The sequence below is a fragment of the Alnus glutinosa genome, chromosome 14, assembly GCF_958979055.1.
Source record: "Alnus glutinosa chromosome 14, dhAlnGlut1.1, whole genome shotgun sequence".
Classification (NCBI taxonomy): domain Eukaryota; kingdom Viridiplantae; phylum Streptophyta; class Magnoliopsida; order Fagales; family Betulaceae; genus Alnus; species Alnus glutinosa.
In genome coordinates this window covers 17,391,624-17,412,374 of record NC_084899.1, presented here as the reverse complement: position 1 = coordinate 17,412,374, position 20,751 = coordinate 17,391,624, and the positions used below count along the sequence as shown (strand labels likewise).

The 20,751-nt window shown below is 33.5% G+C and overlaps 2 protein-coding genes and 1 non-coding gene across 3 annotated transcripts; 1 reads left to right on the top strand and 2 right to left on the bottom strand.

Moving 5' to 3' along the window:
- Positions 1 to 9,099: 9,099 nt before the first annotated feature.
- On the bottom strand, positions 9,100 to 9,570 carry LOC133856665 (egg cell-secreted protein 1.2-like). Its single transcript, XM_062291723.1, has one exon. The coding sequence runs from the start codon at positions 9,568 to 9,570 to the stop codon at positions 9,181 to 9,183; it is 390 nt and encodes a 129-aa protein (XP_062147707.1). The 3' UTR covers positions 9,100 to 9,180.
- Positions 9,571 to 10,715: 1,145 nt separating this feature from the next.
- On the top strand, positions 10,716 to 10,789 carry TRNAI-AAU (transfer RNA isoleucine (anticodon AAU)). Its single transcript has one exon. It is a non-coding gene; the product is annotated as a tRNA-Ile (tRNA).
- A 3,775-nt stretch (positions 10,790 to 14,564) lies between these two features.
- Positions 14,565 to 19,543, bottom strand: LOC133857883 (probable cinnamyl alcohol dehydrogenase 9). The gene is made up of 5 exons (XM_062293252.1): positions 19,155 to 19,543; positions 18,259 to 18,372; positions 15,606 to 16,119; positions 15,166 to 15,319; positions 14,565 to 14,940 (listed from the first exon to the last, which is right to left on the bottom strand). Exons 1-5 carry the CDS (start codon positions 19,253 to 19,255, stop codon positions 14,741 to 14,743), a joined length of 1,083 nt encoding a protein of 360 aa, XP_062149236.1. The 5' UTR covers positions 19,256 to 19,543; the 3' UTR covers positions 14,565 to 14,740.
- Positions 19,544 to 20,751: the final 1,208 nt, after the last annotated feature.

The following is a 20,751-nucleotide window of genomic DNA, read 5'->3' as shown; positions in this document are numbered from 1 at the left end:
TTTATTACATATTACCCCTCCATGGAATCATTTTGTAATTGAACCAAAGTTAATACACTATAACTTTATTCACTACCTATTTTCCTTGATAACCTGATTTAATTACATAATATATCATTTTTGTACATTGTGAGATTTCATCTCACCTTGCATAAAACAAGGTTTCTTTAAATACCACTGAAACAATCAGGCCTGAGCTTTAAGATAATCATTCTGACAAAAGATTCGGATTCCTTCTTAAAGAAGGTGTTCCCACAATGCTACATCTGATCACCTAATGCATAGATCTGTTGACAATTGATTGATCTTACTCTCATACATCAAAATGACTTATAATTTACATTTGAGTTCACAATCTTCTCAGGATTTAGAGTAACTATTATAAGTTGTCGTATACGTATATCATTCTTTATCACAGTGTTGAAATTATGATGATTCACGTAGTTTGATCTGGCACTACCTTGCTCTTATACCAATATATAAACCCGAAGTCCTACCTGCTTCTTCTAATCAAGACAGATCATTAAGGTTGACATGTTATACTCTAGATGGATTTCTCAGTTCCATTTACGACTATGAACAATCATTTATAAGGTACAAGGACGTATGAATATGATGTTCTGTGTGATAATTTCATTACTCATATCATAGTCAAATACAATGTAACTTAGGAACCTTACCTGTATATAATATGAAAATATTCAAACATAGATGTACACGTAAAACTTTAATGCATATGTCCATTATACAATATTATACAATTATAGAAAATTGTCATTAATACAATTGGAGTTTTGGACACCAGTCGCAACATTAATTTAGTTTTTTTTTTTCCTAATTTTTCTTATTTAGGATTTCCACTTTAATTATAAGTATAGCCACTAAGTAAGATAAGGTTTTGTATTATTGCTGGAAACGTTGATCGTTTGACTTATAAATAAGAAATTTTTCTTCCTAATTATATTTGTATCGTTTTTGTTGGATTTCCATAGGGTGGTGAGTTTTTTTTTTTTTTTTTTTTTTTTTTTTTAATCTTGTTGTGTATCTCTAGTGGATTTCTATAGAGTTATGACCTCTTATTCCCAGTGTTTGCTTGTGTTGCCTTCTTAATCACAATAAATATAGAAGGTTCTTATTTACATCATATTTGGTATCAAAGCCAAATTCATTCTTGTATTAGATATAGTATCTGAGTTTAGGCTCCAATTGTTAGTAGACCGCTACAAGCCTTTGGAGAGTGAGCATCCCCATCATGACTTAGAAGATAATATAACAAGTGACTTAGAAGTGACAGAGAATGAATAATTGAAAGAGATTATGCAATTGATTTACGATCTTTACTTCAATGATGATGATCGCAAGTTCTTAGTCATATAGACAACCATTAAAAAAAAAGGATGTATATTAAGTGTGTTTGTTTAGTGGCTGCATTATGTTGACAAACTCACTATATTGTAAGTGTGTTGCTATAACAGGGATACCGTACTTATTCAGAATCTTCAGAATATTCAGAGATTTTTTTTCCAACATGGAAAGCCTTAATATGACAAGTTCAGTGTCACAAATATCGAAAAAGACAAATTCTAGAAATCAAAGAAGATTCTAACACACTTACAACTCAGCAAAGTCGGTTCCCTTGCTAACGTTCGGACGGCCCAGAAGAAGTGTCCGGACGCCCATTAGTGTTAGAAGAAGTTTCCGAACACTTTAGCAGATACCAACCACTAGGAACTCATGTTCGCACAGATGTCCGGACAGCCTAGCGGACAACAACTCCTGAGAGCACCTGTTCACACAGGTGATCGAACAACAAACTGAAGGCTACGAACGATGAAGATAGCATGCAACCGTTTGGACACTAGGGTAAAGCCGTCCGAACTCGATGATTGAAGATTAATGAAGAAAAGCATGAGACTGCGTGAAAAGATGTCGGTTACTGCTTGCCGTCCAGACGGCCATTGTCTAGGTCCGGACGCCGCCTAGAAAACTCCGAATCAAACTTGTATTAGGTTTTCTAACGCCTATATATAGAGGTCTCTAGGCATGTATTCTTTAAGAATTCGGTATTGAATTTCATTGTGCTAAGAGAGGGTGTTTAGGCAAAGATTGTTAGATTTTCTAGCTCGCTTAGAGTTTCTTTATGTGTGATTTGATCAACTTGAATTCTAGCTTAGGGAGGAGCCCTAAGCTAAATGAGTCCATTGAAGACCCCTTCAGACATGAGGTTTAGTTGGGAAGCGTTCACGTATAGATACGTGTCAGAGTTAAATGTATGATTACTACATCAGAGGTTTGTCAGTACGAGTGCTTTGTAACTAGCTTTGTCTTCTGAATAATGGATTTCATAGGTTTGGCTGCCCCGAAATGGTTTTTCTCTTGATAAGAGTTTTCACTTTGTCAACAAAATATTTGTCTCTTTTAAATTCTGCATTTAAATATTTTGTTGCACAATTGATCACACACACATGTTAAATTAGAAGTCTTTATTTTTCAAAGTGTTTGATGAATGTTAAATTAGCTTTGTCTTCTGAATAATGGATTTCATAGGTTTGGCTGCCCCGAAATGGTTTTTCTCTTGATAAGAGTTTTCACTTTGTCAACAAAATATTTGTCTCTTTTAAATTCTGCATTTAAATATTTTGTTGCACAATTGATCACACACACATGTTAAATTAGAAGTCTTTATTTTTCAAAGTGTTTGATGAATGTTCTTAATTGGGCAATAGTATTCAACTCATTATTGTTGATTGAAACTCTTTTCAACCTATGTTAGGGGCAAACAAAATAATATCTCTTATGAAATATTTAGGGTAGCAGTATTTCAATTATCTTCTTTTGAATAATGTCAAGTTGTGAAGGTGATTTGCAGGAGATATTTTCCTTGCAAGTGTTTACCATATTTAATCCTAAATCATCATTTTCATTATTCTCAATATTAGGTGAGGAAATGTCCATTGATTGGGTAAATTAATGTGACTCCAATTAATTTGTTTTGGTACTTTAATGCTTGAATTCTTGGTATTATTTTGTAATAAGAATTAAGGTCTTTCCTTTTGGAGTGGTGACTAAAGCCTGGGGTTCTAATATGTTTTTCATTAATTTACAGTAAATTTTGCAAACAATTGTTAATGGTTGAGACCCTTGAATCATGTTATAACCATTTGTTTTAACATTTAGTTCTAAGTGGCATCTACGTAAAAGATTTGGATCAAATAAGGATTGAAAAAATAATTGGGATAAAAATTAAAATAAATAGGTCAACTTGATTCAATCATCCTTATTAATTTACTTTCTAGAAGAATCTAGTTTTCAAGAAATTATCAAGGTATCTGCTCAAAATCATTCAAACCTAGAGTGTGAGGTGTATGGTCCAGGAACACTGGTGATATGTAAGTTTGTGGGTAAGCAGAAACTATATGAAAAGTCCTCATTATATTATGAGGAATGTTATGTAACTATTGATGATTTGAAAAGTTCTGTAATGTGCATATTATTCTAGGATATCTTGAGCGAGTTATGGCGTATTGGTATTAGAATAAAGGAAAAAATTAAAAAAGAAAATATACGGACAATTGTAATACAGTTTATAATATACGTCAATATAAGATATAGCCCTAACGCTTTTTCAGTCTCTCTCCGCTTCCATTCTCTTCTTTCTGTCATATTATATCCCATCATATATATCTACTGTACTAATTTGTTATACAAAATTAATATTTCATCAAACAAAAGCTGTTGTGAAGAAACAGAAAATCAGCGTATCTTAGGCCAACCATATATACTATAAAACAACGAGTAATGCTACATGTCATACCCATGTCCCTCTTGTGTCCCTCTAAAAATGAGGTGGCTTTTAAAATCACCATTGAGCTTGTGATTGATCAAAATTGAATTTTGATCACATGGTGATTTTAAAAGCCACATCATTTTTAGAGGGACACAAGAGGGACATAGGTATGACGTTTAGAATTACTCATAAAACAACATATATTAGCTCCGAGTTATATCTTCTCTTTTAGGAACGGCGATTATAAGAATTTTTTGTGTGGAGATATGATGTTCAATTCATCATGGTTGTGGAATAATGTTAGAAAGGATTTATATAATTTTGAAAAAATAATAATAATAAAAAAAAATAAAAAAAAAAATAAAAAAAGATCAAAAGATCAAAAGAAGTGTTCAATCATAGCACTTGTGGAACTATTAGATTATAACCTTGGCTGCCACCATTAAATTAATACAAAAATATAGTACTTCCTTGAAACTATTAAATTATAACATACTCATAAAACATTCATCAAAGCATTTCTCAATATCATTGAAATCATATAAAGTAACGTGTAACGGAGTAAAGGCTTTCCATTTAGCACATGATCGAGGACGTACTTTTTTTTGAAGAAATAATTTCCAGTACGATTTCTAATTCTTCGTCCCCTAATTACTGATACGAGGGAGATTAGTAGAAGGAGCTGCAGCAGGACTGAAGGTTGTGCCACAGTGGCCTCGCAACATGTTGCCTTCCTCAAAATGTAAACCAACAGATGTAAGCATGATAAGCTAGCAATTATGACCAGTTATGGCAGAAATCACACGACAACAGTCGAGCCAAAGATTGGCCTAGTTTATGATAAAGAAAGTAACAAATTACTCAAGTTGAGTTTAGTTAAGTTGGGACACAATTTTAAAAAATGGTTAAATAACTCAGAGGTATTTGTGGTTAGGCCCTAAATCAAATTGTCGCATCAGTTTCAAAAAGTGTGACAGCACTGACAGGTGGTACTTGTCGTTAATGGATATTCCGATTTGGTACTTTCGTCAGTCCCCTGTCCATTTTTTTCATAGACCTCCACATCACCCATCTTTGAATGCCAACACCTGTTTCGGTTGCCACGTGGCCATGTATTGCATGTGATACTTATGCTTTCATTTCCATGTAGGGTAAGAAAAATAATAAAAAAATACCTCAAATTTTAGTTTTATTTTTTTAAAAAAAATTGGGGTGGCCGAAACCACACCAATTGCCATGGGAGTGGCTCGAATTTTTTTGTTCAAAAAAAAAATTGAGGTATTTTTTATTATTATTTTTCTCATCCTATGTGACATTGAAAGAATAAGTATCATATGAGATATTAGGCCACGTGGCAACTGAGACAGTTGTCGGCATTCTAAGGTGGATGACATGGAGATCCGTTAAAAAAATGGACGGAGGACTGATCGATGAAAGTACCAATTAGAAATATTCATTAAAGACAGGTATTATCTATAACGCTTTTTGAAACAGAGGCGATGGATTGATTTTGGGCCTAATTACATGTATCTCTAAGCCATTTAACCCTTTAAGAAAAGATATCGGAGGTCTAACGCACAAAATATTTATTTTTCTATTTTATTTCCTATATATATTGACGACAGTACAATATTGCCATAGAAAGCCTCAAAGGATATTTTGACTTTATGAGGTGTAAGCAATTTAATTTCTAGCAAACACTTTGGCTTATTTCTCTGGGCTAAAGCCATAAGTTTTTAAAATAATGTTTAATTAGTAAGTAACTCTTCGCAAAGCTCACACGCATTCGCCTGCTCATATGGTAGACCATATTCACACTAATTGGAACAATTTAATTGTTCTAATGTTCTGAATCATGACACATTATATATATGATAAATTTTTTGAACAAATCGTTTAGTCCTTTTAATATCGTCAACACACTAAGAGCCTTCTTTTTCGTGGACCACTCTTTTCACAAAATAAAATACATTTCTTATGGACTTATATATGAGCTGCTACGTTAGCCTCCCGTCGTTATATTTGAAAGGGCGCGCGGCATATGTCCTCAAAAGATATATTATTATTATTATTATTATTATTATTATTATTATTATTATTTTGTAAGTAATCGTCCGAAGATATTGGTTTAGAGTCAAATGAGATGGCATATCCAAGCATGTGAAAAATATAAGCAGCATGATGCTTTACACACCACCTATCAATTAAAGCCGCGTCAATATGATTTATTAGTAAAATTTGCGTGTGCTTAACTAGTGACTGTTGAATCTGAATTGTACGTGTTTCACAAATAGCAATAGTTGGAAAACTTTAAATCTTGTTACTTATCTTTTCTTAATAATTAATTAAAGTATTTCTTAATTGAAAATTGTATCATTTTCCCAATCCCATACCTCTATAAAGAGTTTCCCATCCCTTATTACATTTTCTCCATCTTTCATTCTTCTTTGAAATGAAGCCTTTATGGAGCTTAAAAAGCATTGTACTAACTGCATTATTTTCAAAACTTGAATAGGTCAAAGGGTAGGCCTGAAATTGGAAAAACCAGTAGACGGGAGAGACTTTAACTATTTTTTCATTTCTTCTAGTCACCCCAATGGATCGGTCATTGGGGGCGATAGCCCGCACAATGAGCTCTTGATGTTCGTTGAGCAGCGCCATCTTCCAATTTTCAAGAGAGTGTATTTGGTTTTGGAGAAAAAGCATACAATCTCGTATGAGAATTTGATAGATAGCAGGCATACACAAACACCATGGCTGTAAAAAATGCTTTTATCTTACTTGTCCTTTCTTGCCTTTTGGCAAATGCAACTGCAACAATGGACCTCCCCATTGAGCCTGGATATGAAGTTGTATCAACGTTCCAAATAAATGGAGATCAAGCCAATGGCCTAAAGTTACTCTTTGATATGAGATCATGTTCAAATGGCATTGCTGGTTTTCATCCTTAAAACACAGAACAATCTTCACCCGGACTGTTGTCGTGCCATTTCCAACCTTACCAATATATGTTAAGCTACCACACTCGAATTATTTGGCTTCACCATAGAGGTATACAACACACTGCAAGGCCATTGTGACGCAGCTTCTACTGCTGCTGCTGCTCCTTTTGCTAGCTAAGCTTAGATCCTCCTCTTGCTAATTAAATAATAATGAACATGAATTGGTATGGTTGAGAGGCTTCTAGTTGCTGCCTTCAATATTGATATGTCCAAATAAAGTATGCAATTGTGTGTTTTGTATGTGGAAGCTTGTGATTCGTTTATGCGGGTCACAATCTTGATGTTTTCTAGTTTACTATGTAATACTTATCTACGTAGAAGCTGCGGGTTCAAGTTTTTCACGCGATTGAATAATGATTTCCATGAAGTTTCAGGATTGCTACCATTAGTTAAAGAAATGTTTTGTTTGTAATTCATAATAATAACTAGTAGAATATTATTGAATGGTCATGCCCATAAGATAAACCATGTTTAAATCAAGAAAATAATTGTACGTTGTTGTACTAGAAATTTAAACATCTCAACAAACTAAATTTTCAAAATGTTCAATGTTGAGTAATTACAAACCATTATTTACAAAACTTTCTTCGGAGTCGTAGAGTTTCCATATTTATCATAATGTGTGACACATTCATAGTAAGCGACTATCATCGTTTTATACCTTTTAACATTACCAATAGTCTCTTTAAACTTTTTAAGTAGTTTAACATGCCATGTACTAAAAAAAAAATTATGTGCTTATGCGTGCTTTTATGTATGTTGGAGGAAGATAGAAGAAGGAAATGTTTGGCTTCAAAGGGTTTTCTATAGAAGGATAAGGATGAGAGAAAACTTCTAATTAAGAATATGGTTAAACTGTTATTATTGTTATCATTATCCATTTTCACTTGTCTAAACCAAAAGAACTAAGAGAAGATGATGTGTGAAATAGGGTTTATACAACCCACAGTTATGACCCCAAAGACGCAGTAGAATAAAACAATATGCAACAGTTTTAAAATAGGGTAAATGTCTAATAAATCCCTGAGTCAATGCGCGATTTGAAATCAGTCTCTCACTGTTTAAAAATCAAATTTTGCTACTTAAGTTTATCACGAATTTGAAATCCGCCCTTCTGTAATTTTTCCATCCTTTTTCCCAATGTCCGTTAGGGTGAGTCACTATTTATCCACATAGGCATTGATGTACACATCAAGTAAAACGACGCTGTTTTAGATCTTTTTCTTTTTCTTTCTTCTTCTTTTTTTTTTTTCCCCCAATAATCCCGTTAATTCAACTTTTCTCAAACTATTTAGGTTCTCTCTCTTAATGTGTTTGAATGATATTTTTTTATTTGTACTTCTAAAATATGTTTTGATGTGATGTAAATATAAAACTTATTTTTGTATTTAGTTTATTTGTTAATATTTTTATTTTGAAAAGAAAAACAAAAATTTTAACAAACAAAACCTAAAGATTCTTAATTCCAATAATTCATCATTCTTGCCCTTTATATAAATTATATCTATCAATTGAAGAAATCATTAACTTCTATTTGTTGACCTTGATCAATAGCTTATGAGTTAATTCTTTAATTAGATAAAAGACGACTAGACTTGAACTCCACTAGGACCGAGAGAACCTAAGGTATGTGAGAATTGAGAAATTCGTGTTTTTTTAATAGTTTTTGCTTCTCATATAATTTTTTAATAACATTAATAAGAAGATAAATAATATAAATATATCTCATACATATTTCATTTTTAAATTTAATAATGAATTTGAAACTTGATTGTATAGAGATGTGTAGGGGATATATATGTATCACTTCTTTAATAAAAAAGCATGTGCTTAACATATGGTCTACCACAACACCAAAATAAGGTCATTAATTATTAGGTGGTGAAACTACTATTTTTTTTTTTATTCAAATATGAGAAAAGGGCTACAAGGGATCCAAACTACTTGATGTAGTGAATCTACTTGATGTCCGGCAATAAATCTTATCCCGACGGAACAAGGAAAGAAAATATAAATTTACAATTGAAATCATAGAATTACTTCAGCAAATTGAGACATGGAGGGCAAACATTTAGTACAAACTTAAACTTCATGGTATTAAGTAGCACATAAGCTTGAATACTGTGAGCCCCCCTTTTAATTTCTCAAGAATTAATTTATATAAAATTTTGTTTGAGAATTTCTAATAGTGAAAAGTCTTCATGGAACAATAATTTGTTTAGTAGCAGGGAATCGACTATGTTTAATTCAAAGTGAAACATATATTCAACTGTTTATTGCAAACATGACTGAAAACACATAGAAAACCCTGACACCCATTGAACGACTCTAGACAGACAAACCCAACTTTTTTCGAATGAAAAACAAACTGAAACAAAGCAAGACATGCATTTATACTTCAAGAGGTGGTGGTGCAGCAGCAGGAACAGAGGCTGCATCACAATAGCCTCCTAGAATATCGAGTTCCCCAGCGATAAAACCAATGGAAGTGAGCATGGAAGGCCAGCAACTATGGGTAATGACATAAATTGCACGGCAACAGTCTTTGCCAATAGAAGTCTGCTGGTCCTTGAGGAAGAAATTGACAATCTCAGTTGAGCAGGATTTGATCTCCATAACCGCGTTGAAGCAAGGGAAAAGGCCTTCACTGGCTTCACGCCTCACTGCAAGCTTGTAATATGCAGCAGGTGTAATGGGAAAATCCCTTGCTGAAGAAGTTATGGTTGTCATTGCCAATAGGCATGCAAGGGGCAGTAACAAAAACACATTTGGGGAAGCCATGGAATTACTAATCTGGTTACAGTAAAACAGAGGAAGAGGGATATGCATGGAAAAGTTGAGAGCTGGGAGTCAAATATATAGCAGGTGATCAGTTGGTCTTTAATTAATTCTGTAAAAACCAAAAAGAGTTGAGGACAGATGATGGGTCTCTGTGAATTGAATGTTATTGAAAAAACAATAAATATTTCAAGGAATTTATGAAGTTCAAGTTATGAGTAGATAACCTTTACATCTACCGTAACGCTAAATGTTCAAATTTCAATTCCCATGCACCTCCTGGCTTTCCCACCTCTATTTCCATTAAATCTTTTAGAATTCCCCATGCAGTACTAACTTCTCTGTGAAGTTATCTACTACCGTACTTTGAGATATATATATATATATATATATATATATATATATATATATATATATATTAAGTTGTTTGTGAATGATGCTTGCATGGCGTTTATCTTCCAGTTCTCACATGCATATTCTGAGTGATCCTGTATGGGGAATGCTAGGCCTCCCAAATTTTTTTCCCAAAAGTTTGTTCCCAAATGATGTGTCAACACCTTATGCAATTTATCATTTTGAAAAATGTGCCACAATCTCATGGGATTGTGACACATCATTTGGGAACCAACTTTTAGAAAAAATATTTGGGATGTTTAGCGTTTCTCTCCTGTATTATTTCTTTAGGTTTATCTCTCATGTCTACCTTTAAATTTGCAATTTTAAAGAATATGATTTAAAAATAGTAATTTTAAAACTGTCATTTGAAAACAATTATTTTTACGAGTGTAATTAAACGCTCGGTAAAATCGCATTTTGGCATTTAAAGTCGCGCGTTTTTAAAAACGTACTTTTTTACCTGCAATTTGAAGACATAAATTTTTTTTAATTTTTAAATCCAATTATTTTTAAACAATTTCTTTTCTGTAATTTAATTTAAAATTACACCTATAATCTACAAAATTACAATACCAAACGGACTCTAACATTCACTGCCCCATCTTTTGACTCTTTTAACCTGTCATCCAAATCAACCATCAATTTTCCTTTATATCCTCCATTACGTACTACGTAGCATGTCCGTGTGCTCTATGCAAGGCTCGTCCTATGATAAAACAATAAATAAATTTATTGTCAACAAGACGTCATCTGGCCTATTAGCTCAGCTGGTTAGAGCGTCGTGCTAATAACGCGAAGGTCGCAGGTTCGAGACCTGCATGGGCCAAATTTGTTTTGCTTATGCCGTTCTGCGTTTGGGTTGACTCTACTCAGTACTACACTACTACTCATTTCTCCTTTGACCTTTCTGTTACGTCAGGTTAATAAAGTAATTAACCCAAATAGTACTAATAAGATAGAAGGGATTTTTTTTTATTTTTTTTTTTTAAATTTATAATTGCACCCATTTTTTTCTTGAGGTATGTAATAATTACAAATCATTTTCTATAGTTAAAAAAGTTCATGGGAGGTCGTTGTGGTAAACTATAATTATAAAGCGATCATTGGAGTCAAATTCCGTTAAAATTTTTGACAATTTCTATTAAATGTCACATCAAATCAATAAGATGGCGATACGTGTCCATTTTAATAAAAAATATAAATTTATTAAAAAATAAAAGGGAGGTCCTTGTAATAAATTATAATTATAAAGCGATCATTGGAGTCAAATTCCGTTAAAATTTTTGACATATTATGTTAAATATCACATCAAATCAATAAGATGGCGATACGTGTCCATCTTAATAAAAAATATAAATTTATTAAAAAATAAATAAATAAACTTTTTTTTTTATTTATTTTTTTAAAAAAAAAAAAAAGAAAAAACCAAAGGGGTCGCTGGGCCACTATGCCACTCCTTTGGTTTTTTGTTTTTTGTTTTTTTTTAAAAATAAAAATAAGTTTATTTATTTATTTTTTAATAAATTTATATTTTTATTAAGATAGACACGTGTCATCTTATTGATTTGATGTGATGCTGACGTGACATTTAACAGAATTTGTCAAAAATTTTAACGGAATTTGACTTCAATAATCGCTTTATAATTATAGTTTATCACAAGGACCTCTCTTGAACTTTTGAAACCATAGGAAGTGATTTGTAATTATGAAATATCTCAAGAACCAATAGTGCAGTTTTATTATTATTTTTTTTTTAATAGAAGTAAATAATAATAAAATTCTGCAGAAACCCTCCATCTTCCTCATTTGCTTTGAACTCTCTTTCCCACATAAAATAGATTTGTTTTTATTGTTTTTTTTATTTTATTTTTTTAAGTGACAAAAAATAGAAATTGACTAAACGGGAAAGGCAAAACTTTGAAAGCAATGTAACTCTCACTTACCAACTATCATAATTTCTTAATTAATGCAGTTTCTTGGGTCATTTAGGTCAAGGAATTTTGTCGTATCGCTATTAAATCTATACTCATCAAGCCTATAAAATAATATATCATGTATGTAGGTCAAGAAAACTACATGATTTATTTTATTCCACCAATCCCTCACTGTCTTTAGAGTAATGTTATTTTCTTCGCACCTAATTGTTATATACTTTTATCACATTAGTTAATCTGGTGAGTTTTAAGTGGCTTATTGTAAGTTACTTAAAACACGTCAGATCAATTACAAATAAATTAAGAATGCGTTTGAGATTACGATTTTAAACCAAATCGTATAAAATGAATCGTTTTGAATTACGTTTTTAAGAAATTGTGATTTGAAAAACGTAGAAAATCTGTCTTTTCAAATCGCAGGAAAAATAATGTTTTTTTTTTTAAAACGCATAATTTTAAAAAGTTAAATTGCAATTTTAAGGCCAAAATGCGATTTTGTCAAACGTTTAATTGCGGTTTTAAAAATCATTTTTTTTTTTCAAATAGTACGTTTTAAAATCGAACAAATCCTATACGTAGTTGGAGCTTAGTATGAAACAAATCGTACATTTTAAAATCGAACAAATCAAACTGTGATTTAGGTTGTTTTGGAACTTTTGAGTATCCAATTGTCGAAATCTGGCGACACTGGCCGGAATCTGGCAATGTCACTGTATTTTGGCGGACCAAATTCCGGCCAGTATAGCCGAATTCTGACTAGTTTGGCCGGAATTTGAAATTTTTTTGCCTGATTCCTGTAGACAAGATTCTAGCTAAACTAGCCGGAATCTGACAGTATGACCGGAATCCAGCCAGTTTGGCCAAAATTTGGTCTGTCGAAATCCAGCGACGGCGGCCAGACGTTGCCGAATTCTAGCAACTGTTGCCGAATTCCATTTTACGCTGTTGGTGATTTTTTCGTACGAGCCAAACGCCAAAAAATATTTTTCAGAAAAATCATTTTTTTTTTTTTTTAAAAAAAAAAATGATTTCGTCAAAAATATTTTACTACAAAAAACATTGTCCGTCGAAACAAACGGAGCATTAACCTCCTCTGAACTTCCATCACATTTGTAATTACCCTATAAACTTAAAAAACTATCAATTTAGTGTATCAATCTTTCAATTTTTTTTTCATTTCACCTCTTCGTTAAAATTTACCTGAAAATCTTAGAAGGGGTGTCAAAACTCACAAAATACCCCTCCTTTATTTTAGGAAGAAAAAAAAATTGTAACGATTTAGACGTTGGTCAAGATTTAATAGAATTTACAAAAATACCCATGCCTGAATCTTTTAAAAAAAAAATTAACGGATGGGTGAAATTGAAAAAAAAAAATAAATAAATAATTGAAAAATGAATACAATAAACTGAGAGTTTTTGAAGTTTAGGAGAATAATTGTAAACATGACGATAATTCAAGGTGGTTTAAGTGAAGTTTCCCCTTATTTAATGTGTTTGAAGCTGATGAAGATAGTAGGTGTTGATTTCTTGCTACTCAAACGTGTCTTTCACTAAAGAAGCTTCCATTGAATCGTAAATCGTTAATGTCCATTCAAAATCTTATCATTTGGTGGAAATTTTCTCCCACAATCTCATCATTTTCTCCCACTAAAAATCGAATATGCATCAGTGCTACAATCTTTTCCGATAAAGGATAGAAATTTCCTAAAACTCCTACAAACCAGTTTGTAGTTAATTTAGTTGTAGGAAATTTGACCCTCCATAAATTGGTTTGGGAATTGGATATGTGCTATATTCTATTCTCAGAAGAATGGCCTATTCCTGTCTACCAAACATAACTCTTATTTGTCCGAAATAAAGTATTTAATCATTGTCAATGAAGTCCCTAAGGGATAGCTCAATCGGCTGGAGACCACGCCTTATGAAACGGATATCACTAGTTCGAATCTCCTTTCCCCCTCTTGTGTGGACATGTCAATAATAATAATAATAATAATAATTGTCAATGATGATAATTATTGTATAATTAAATACGATGGCGGCATAATCTAGCAAATCATCAAAGTGCTAAAAATGACTCCAAATATATATAATGCCTTTCCCAGAGTCAATCATATTAGAAAAATTGATTATTTCTATTTTGATAAGAGTAATGTTATTTAATAGATTATTATACGACTGCTATAAAACTTGACGTGGCAGTGAAAATCATAACTTGTTTAAAAAAAAAAAAAAAAAAAAAAAAAAAAAAAAAAAAAAAAAAAAAAAAAAAATCAATGGCTAATTTTTATTACCACATCATCTCAGTTATATGACAATCATATAGCAGTTTACTAAATACTATTACTCTTTTGATAATATATATATATATATGGAGATAATATGCAAGTGTAAGGTAATAATGACCCTTATGTTAACAAACAGTAGTCTTAGAGCAAAACATGAAATTTTGATTGCAAAAGAGGTAGGTGAAATAGGCCCCATGATCATCTCCAGTTGAAAATCATGCATATTTCGCCTACCTCTTTTGTAATCAAAATTTCATGTGAAATTACAAAAATATTCCTAGGTATAAAAGATCGGCTCCTCTCCGGTTCCTCTCAACCGGAGAGGAGAGGATCCTGATCTGTGAAATAGATACCACATAGCATATAGACAACAAAAATAAAAGGAAATATTCTCAATTTAACGAAAGAGTACATCAATATGTGTCTAAGAACACAACTTTATGTTTCCCCTCCTTAAAAGTTCCATAACAACCTAAATCATAGAACCTTGACTTATTCTAATATCCTGGCCTCAATTCAGGGGAGGTTACCCGCCAAGGCAATGGCAACTAATCTACTGCGACAAGGAATTTGCCACATCAATTACAAACCGGTACCTCACATCAGATTTGGCAAGCCTTGCCATGGCCGAGTTGATGTCTTCCATTCTGATCAGCTCAATGTCTGCAGAAATACCATGCTTTGCAGAGAAATCTAGCATCTCTTGTGTCTCTTTCATCCCTCCTACATCACTTCCTCCAACAAGTTTACGCCCTGTTGCCATAACATAGCAAGAAACTTTATGGATCTAAGCAAGTTCAAACCAATAAAAAAAGACAAAAGGAAAAGGTCAATTTCAGATGACCAGACTCCCGGAAAAGGACGAGGATCCTCTCCATTTCAAATGAAATTTGGTACATTTTATGATCAAGATTTAAAGTTGGTGCATTTAACGGTATACATGATGATGTCGAGGTGTAATAGGATCTAGGGGCTTACCCAAAACTAAAGGAAAGATAGGCAGCTCGAGGGGCTTCTCCGGCAAACCCACAGTGATCAGCTTACCATTCAACTTCAGTAGACCAAGCAGCGGAGCCAGAGGGTGAACTGCAGACACAGTATCAATGATGTAATCCATAGTACCCATAGCTGCCTGCAAAGTAGAAGCACAAAATAACAGGGTATTAAAAATAATCAATTTCCATGCAATTCGTTTCTTATATGCTGACTATTGTGAAACAATAAGGTCACAATGATGAGATCAATTGCAGAGAAACTTTGTAACATGCCTTGAGTTATATCAAACATTTAATCTAAGTACTTCAAACCGTAATTTCGTCAAGGTTCGGCTACCCCTTTGTGTACATGATCCAAGATCTAAACTTAAAAACCGAGATATTTTTATTTCCTTTAATCTTTTCAAGCTAATTATCAAATACCTTCATTTTTGCAGCGTCACTCGAAACAAGAAAAGAATCAGCCCCTAGTCTGTTGATCGCCTCATCCTCCTTTTTTGGGGAGGAACTAATGACAGTCACTTTCAACCCAAAGGCCTTACCAAATTTAACAGCAACATGACCAAGCCCACCAAGTCCTGCGACACCCAAATGCTTGCCAGGCTCAGTCATTCCATAATATTTCATAGGGCTGTATACCGTGATCCCAGCACAGAGAAGTGGAGCACCCGCATCAAGGGGTAAGTTATCCGGAAAACGAAGCACATAGCGCTCCTCAACAACCACAATATCAGAATAACCACCATAAGTTTTTGTCCCATCATGGCAAATGGAGTTATAGGTAAGTGTCATTTGAGGGCAGTAATTCTCCAAGTCCTGTTGGCAACTCTCACAGTTCTTGCAGGAGCCCACTAGGACGCCAACTCCAACTTGGTCACCCACTTTGAATTTCTTCACAGTCTTCCCAATTTTGGTCACAACCCCAGCAATTTCATGCCTGGAAAATAACAATTACATTAATTATCAATATAGGTTCCTCTGAAAGGTTTCTTATTAAACAAATGCCAAACCAAATTACACTAGTTGCACTAATACAAAAATGTTTCAATTATAAGGTTTTGATCCATTGTAGGACATCTTGAAATTTAAGAAAATTTCAGCCACTTTCTGCCAAAGAAATATCATATGTGTAGTAAACTTTTAGTGATATTTATAGATATATCTATTTAAATGGAAAACCAAAATGAAGGCTAGACCATGTATATATAAGATAAATAGATGTAGAAACATGTGCATGAGTAAGCATCTTCTGGTATTTCCTCTGTTATAGTTGGCTTAGTAGAGAAACCAGAGAAGGCTTAGTAGAGAAACCAGAGAAAACATCTTCTGGTATGTAATATCTGTTGGATTCCAATTACTTAGAGATAAAATCAATGGAAAATAAAGCTTTCTCGATGCAAGGGGTTTAAAGATAACATTGGATTGTTAATTGATAAGTTGGTACCACATCTATTGATGACCAGAGAGTACACTCCGCAGGAAATCCTTTAGAAGGAAAGTTCTACCGCTAAAATGCACTCTCAGCTGTCAAGCTTTGAGGTAAAGAGTAATGAAGAATTAAGACTTAAGCTCCACCACTGTCCTCTTGCGGTCCTTGAAACTTCTATCATTTTTTGTCCATCTAAAGATACCACAAAAGGCATGAAGGCACCACCTTCTACACATCTACACTCTGGGTGCTACCAAATAACTCCCCCCAACAAGCAAACAACTCTACTACTCGTCTAACCATAACCCAAGACAGCTCAACACGACTGAAGATATCATTCCATAAGACATAAGCAACCTCCTGCTAAACATGAGGTACAAAGGCAGCAGACCTAACATGGCCCAATAAACGAGGAGCTCACACCACCATTGCACACTAGGCCGAGTGGCACCCGTGCAGCTGCCCCACCCTACCTACCACCTCCGTAAAGGTCCTTTTTCCATCACCTTTTGTCATCTCCTTGCCTGTTGAAATTGACGAAGGGCCACCCACGGTGGTTAACTGTGACCCACCAATGGGCTGACAAGAGAGCAAAAAACTACTTCCTTTGCCGAAAGTTAGACCGAAGAAAGACACCACCTTTCTCATCTCAATGGCAAAGCTACTCCAACCCCTCCATTCTCGACCCTCCGAGATAACAATAAAGCCTCTCCGACCATCACTCCCAATCAAAAAGTAGTATAGTTCTCTAAATTTAAGGAAAAATTAACAGAAGCTATTGGTAGTGCTCTAAGCTAAGGCCAAACAGCATGTATGCCAACCCCAACGGATTCAAGTTATTCGTCTACAACAATATCATAAAATTTTCATTTTAATAGATGTTAATCTCCATGAAAATCTCAGCTCAAACACATTCTTTCTTATTTTGTATGTGCAACTAAATGCATCATAGTATAGACTCATTCAAATTTAAAACATACTAAATGAAGAAGCCCCTTTATGATTCCTTATTTCATTTATGTAATCAAATTCATTATGGTACCACCATGCACAAGCTAATCCGAAAGATTTTGCTGAAGATGTTCGACTACATTGAAAGGAGCAAAAATCATAAAGAGAGATCAGCCTCCAATAAAGTGCATGATTAGTTTTTATATATATATATATATACATACATAATAAACTGCATGATTAGTACCACCATGTTCGTATAAATACTTCATTTCACATGATGTTTTCAGAGAAATGCTGGACTACAAAAATAAAATAAAATAAAATAAGAATAAGAAGTTCATCACATATTGTAAATCACAAAATAGTTAAACAAGCATTCGAATGCGCAACTACAATAGAAACTTCAAAATGGAAAAATCTTTTCCTGCTCTGGTTACTGAATTTTACCTCTTACTCAAACAAGCTCTAACTATTTCTTTATCAAGTAGTTCCTTATAGGTAATATCTCTATAGAACAAGCTGACTGATCCATTGCCATATCATAAGTACTAATAAGTTTGTGACATATCATAACAGAAAATTTTCCACCACAGTCAAGCATGCAGGACTACTAACATACAGTGCGCCCCCCAAATTGTTAATTGACAAATATCTGAAGACTAATTACAGCTTGTTGTGAGATAAGTTTCTTACCCGGGAACAACAGGATAGCTCGTGTACCCCCACTCATTCTTGATATTATGCAAGTCAGAGTGGCAAACCCCACAGTAAAGTATTTTTATTGTGACATCGTCATCACCATTTTCCCTGCAAATAACCCAATCAACAGCTCAAGTAAATAATAATAGTAGCATTAGTACAGAGTCCATCTAATATTACCCATCATTAAATTAAAGAAGTAACATTAATATAACAATTCCAAGCTAAATCAAAGTACCAAATCTATTTCTACTTTTTTTTTTTTTTTTTATCAGGATGAATAAGGAGGTCCCAATACTATTTTGTAAATCTCATTAGAAAACACAAAAGCAATCACTGTGCACTGGAACATTATGGATTAAGGAGGACCTTCTTTCATTTGCCATAAAAAAACAGGGGTAATCAAGTAATTAGCTGTGTTTTTTTTTTTTTCATTTTTTATTGGTTGAGATTGTTCTTTACTTGACAATGAAGCCTCCATTGTCTGGTGCCAGATTAAAATATAACAAAGCTACAAATGGACTAATCTTACTACAATAACCACAAAATCAGCTAAAAGTCATGCAATTTAGTAGCTAAACCACATGATAAAGCAATGGGTCGCAAGAATAGTATCTTATTGTATGAATCTTTTTCCTCTCCATTATTTAAAAGAGGGAGGGTATAGTTGTCTTTTCACATTTTTATGGAATGTCAAAAAGACAACTATACCCTCGTTTTTCCTCTAAACTGAGAGGACTGGAGCCGTGGAAAACAGGAATATTTTATGGCAATGAAAACCCAGATGAAAGATCTTTTCTTTTTCTTCTTTTACGCTTCATAAGAGAATGAAAGTGAAATTTAAAATAAAAAATATATGAAATAACAAAAAAGAAGAAGAAGAAATTTGCCTTCTGGAGAAATGAAAGGGAGAAAGAACCCCAGAAGTATCTCTGGCAGCCCAACCAAAAGCCTTGTGTGGATGCTCTTCTTCTGGTGATTTTCTTGCCATTCTCTCACTCCTCTCCACTCTGCAAATCTCTCTTTTGATGGGGTTCGATATCAGTACTGAAAATACAGCACTGATCGAGCAGCCTGAGCTTGCATATAAAGTGGGAAACAGTAACTTGTTGGATCCACGCAACTGGATGGTGCTAAATCCAGAAAAAAGGAAAAATATGTCCTTTGGTTGTACGCTGACTAGTAACTATATGTTGGCCTTTCCTTTTGAATGTCAGGAATTAAAAGCTCTCTGTAAATATATAAAGCAAAATTGTCAGTATATCTAATCTGAATGGGAGGCGACGGTTGGAAATATAAATGTGGTTTTAAGGCTCAGAGCTGACAATTAATATTAAATAGTAAATATATAGTCTCAGTGCTGATAACAGTTACAACGCCATCATTTACAATTTGAAAATTTCTTACCGTTGTCAAGCTACACTGATGATGTCAATATTGTGAAATTTGAAATATAATTATCTTTCCTCTTTTTACACTATTTATTATTTGTTAAAAAAAAAAATTAGTTATTTTTTCGAGTTACTTGCTTCAATTGTATTATTATTATCTTTTAGAGTATTTAAGCAGAGCCAAGATAATCATAAATAGAGTAATGTTACTTTCATGTTCATGTATTACGTATGTTTATTTTAAGTCGGTTGACGTAGTGTATTTAAAGTGATTTTTTTTATTTATATTTTAAGTGGTTGGCATTAAAACTCTTTTAAAACATATTATATCAGTTAATATGAAATGAATTTAATTAATACGTATAAAAAGTAGCATCACTCTTACAATACTCGTCTTTTTACACAAAATACTTTCATGCTTGTGCCAACCAACGTAGCAAGAAAAATACTATCTGCGAAGTATTGGATATAGATGGCCGGGAGTGTGTTAATCAAGCTGATATAGAGAATGCTTTTGTGGGCTATTTTCAAGTCTTGTTTACTGCTGGAGATTCTCTAGAGGTGGAGGCCTGCACAAAGCCGGTGGAGAGGAAGGTTAATGCACAGATGAATCAAAAGCTTCTTGCAGATTTCACAAGGCCAGAGATCTTTGATGCCCTTCAACAAATGGCTCCTATGAAAGCGCCCGGTCCGGATGGTTTTCCAGCCTGTTTTTTCCAACAAAATTGGGAAACAATACAAAATGAGGTGTGTGATGCAGTCCTTCATTTTTTTCAGACAGGTATTTTAGATGAAAAGATCAATGTGACTAATATCGCCTTGATCCCAAAAGTTCCCAACCCTGTTTGTGTTACTGATTTCCGCCCTATTAGCCTTTGTAATGTTTTATACAAGATTATTTCTAAGGTCTTGGCTAATAGACTCAAAGGTGTATTGCCAGTTATCATTTCTAGCTCCCAGAGCGCTTTTATTCCAGGCAGACTAATAACAGATAACATTTTGGCGGCTTATGAGACAATGCATACTATGCAGACCCGGATGTGGAGTAAAGTGGGATATATGGGCCTAAAATTGGACATGAGTAAAGCCTATGACA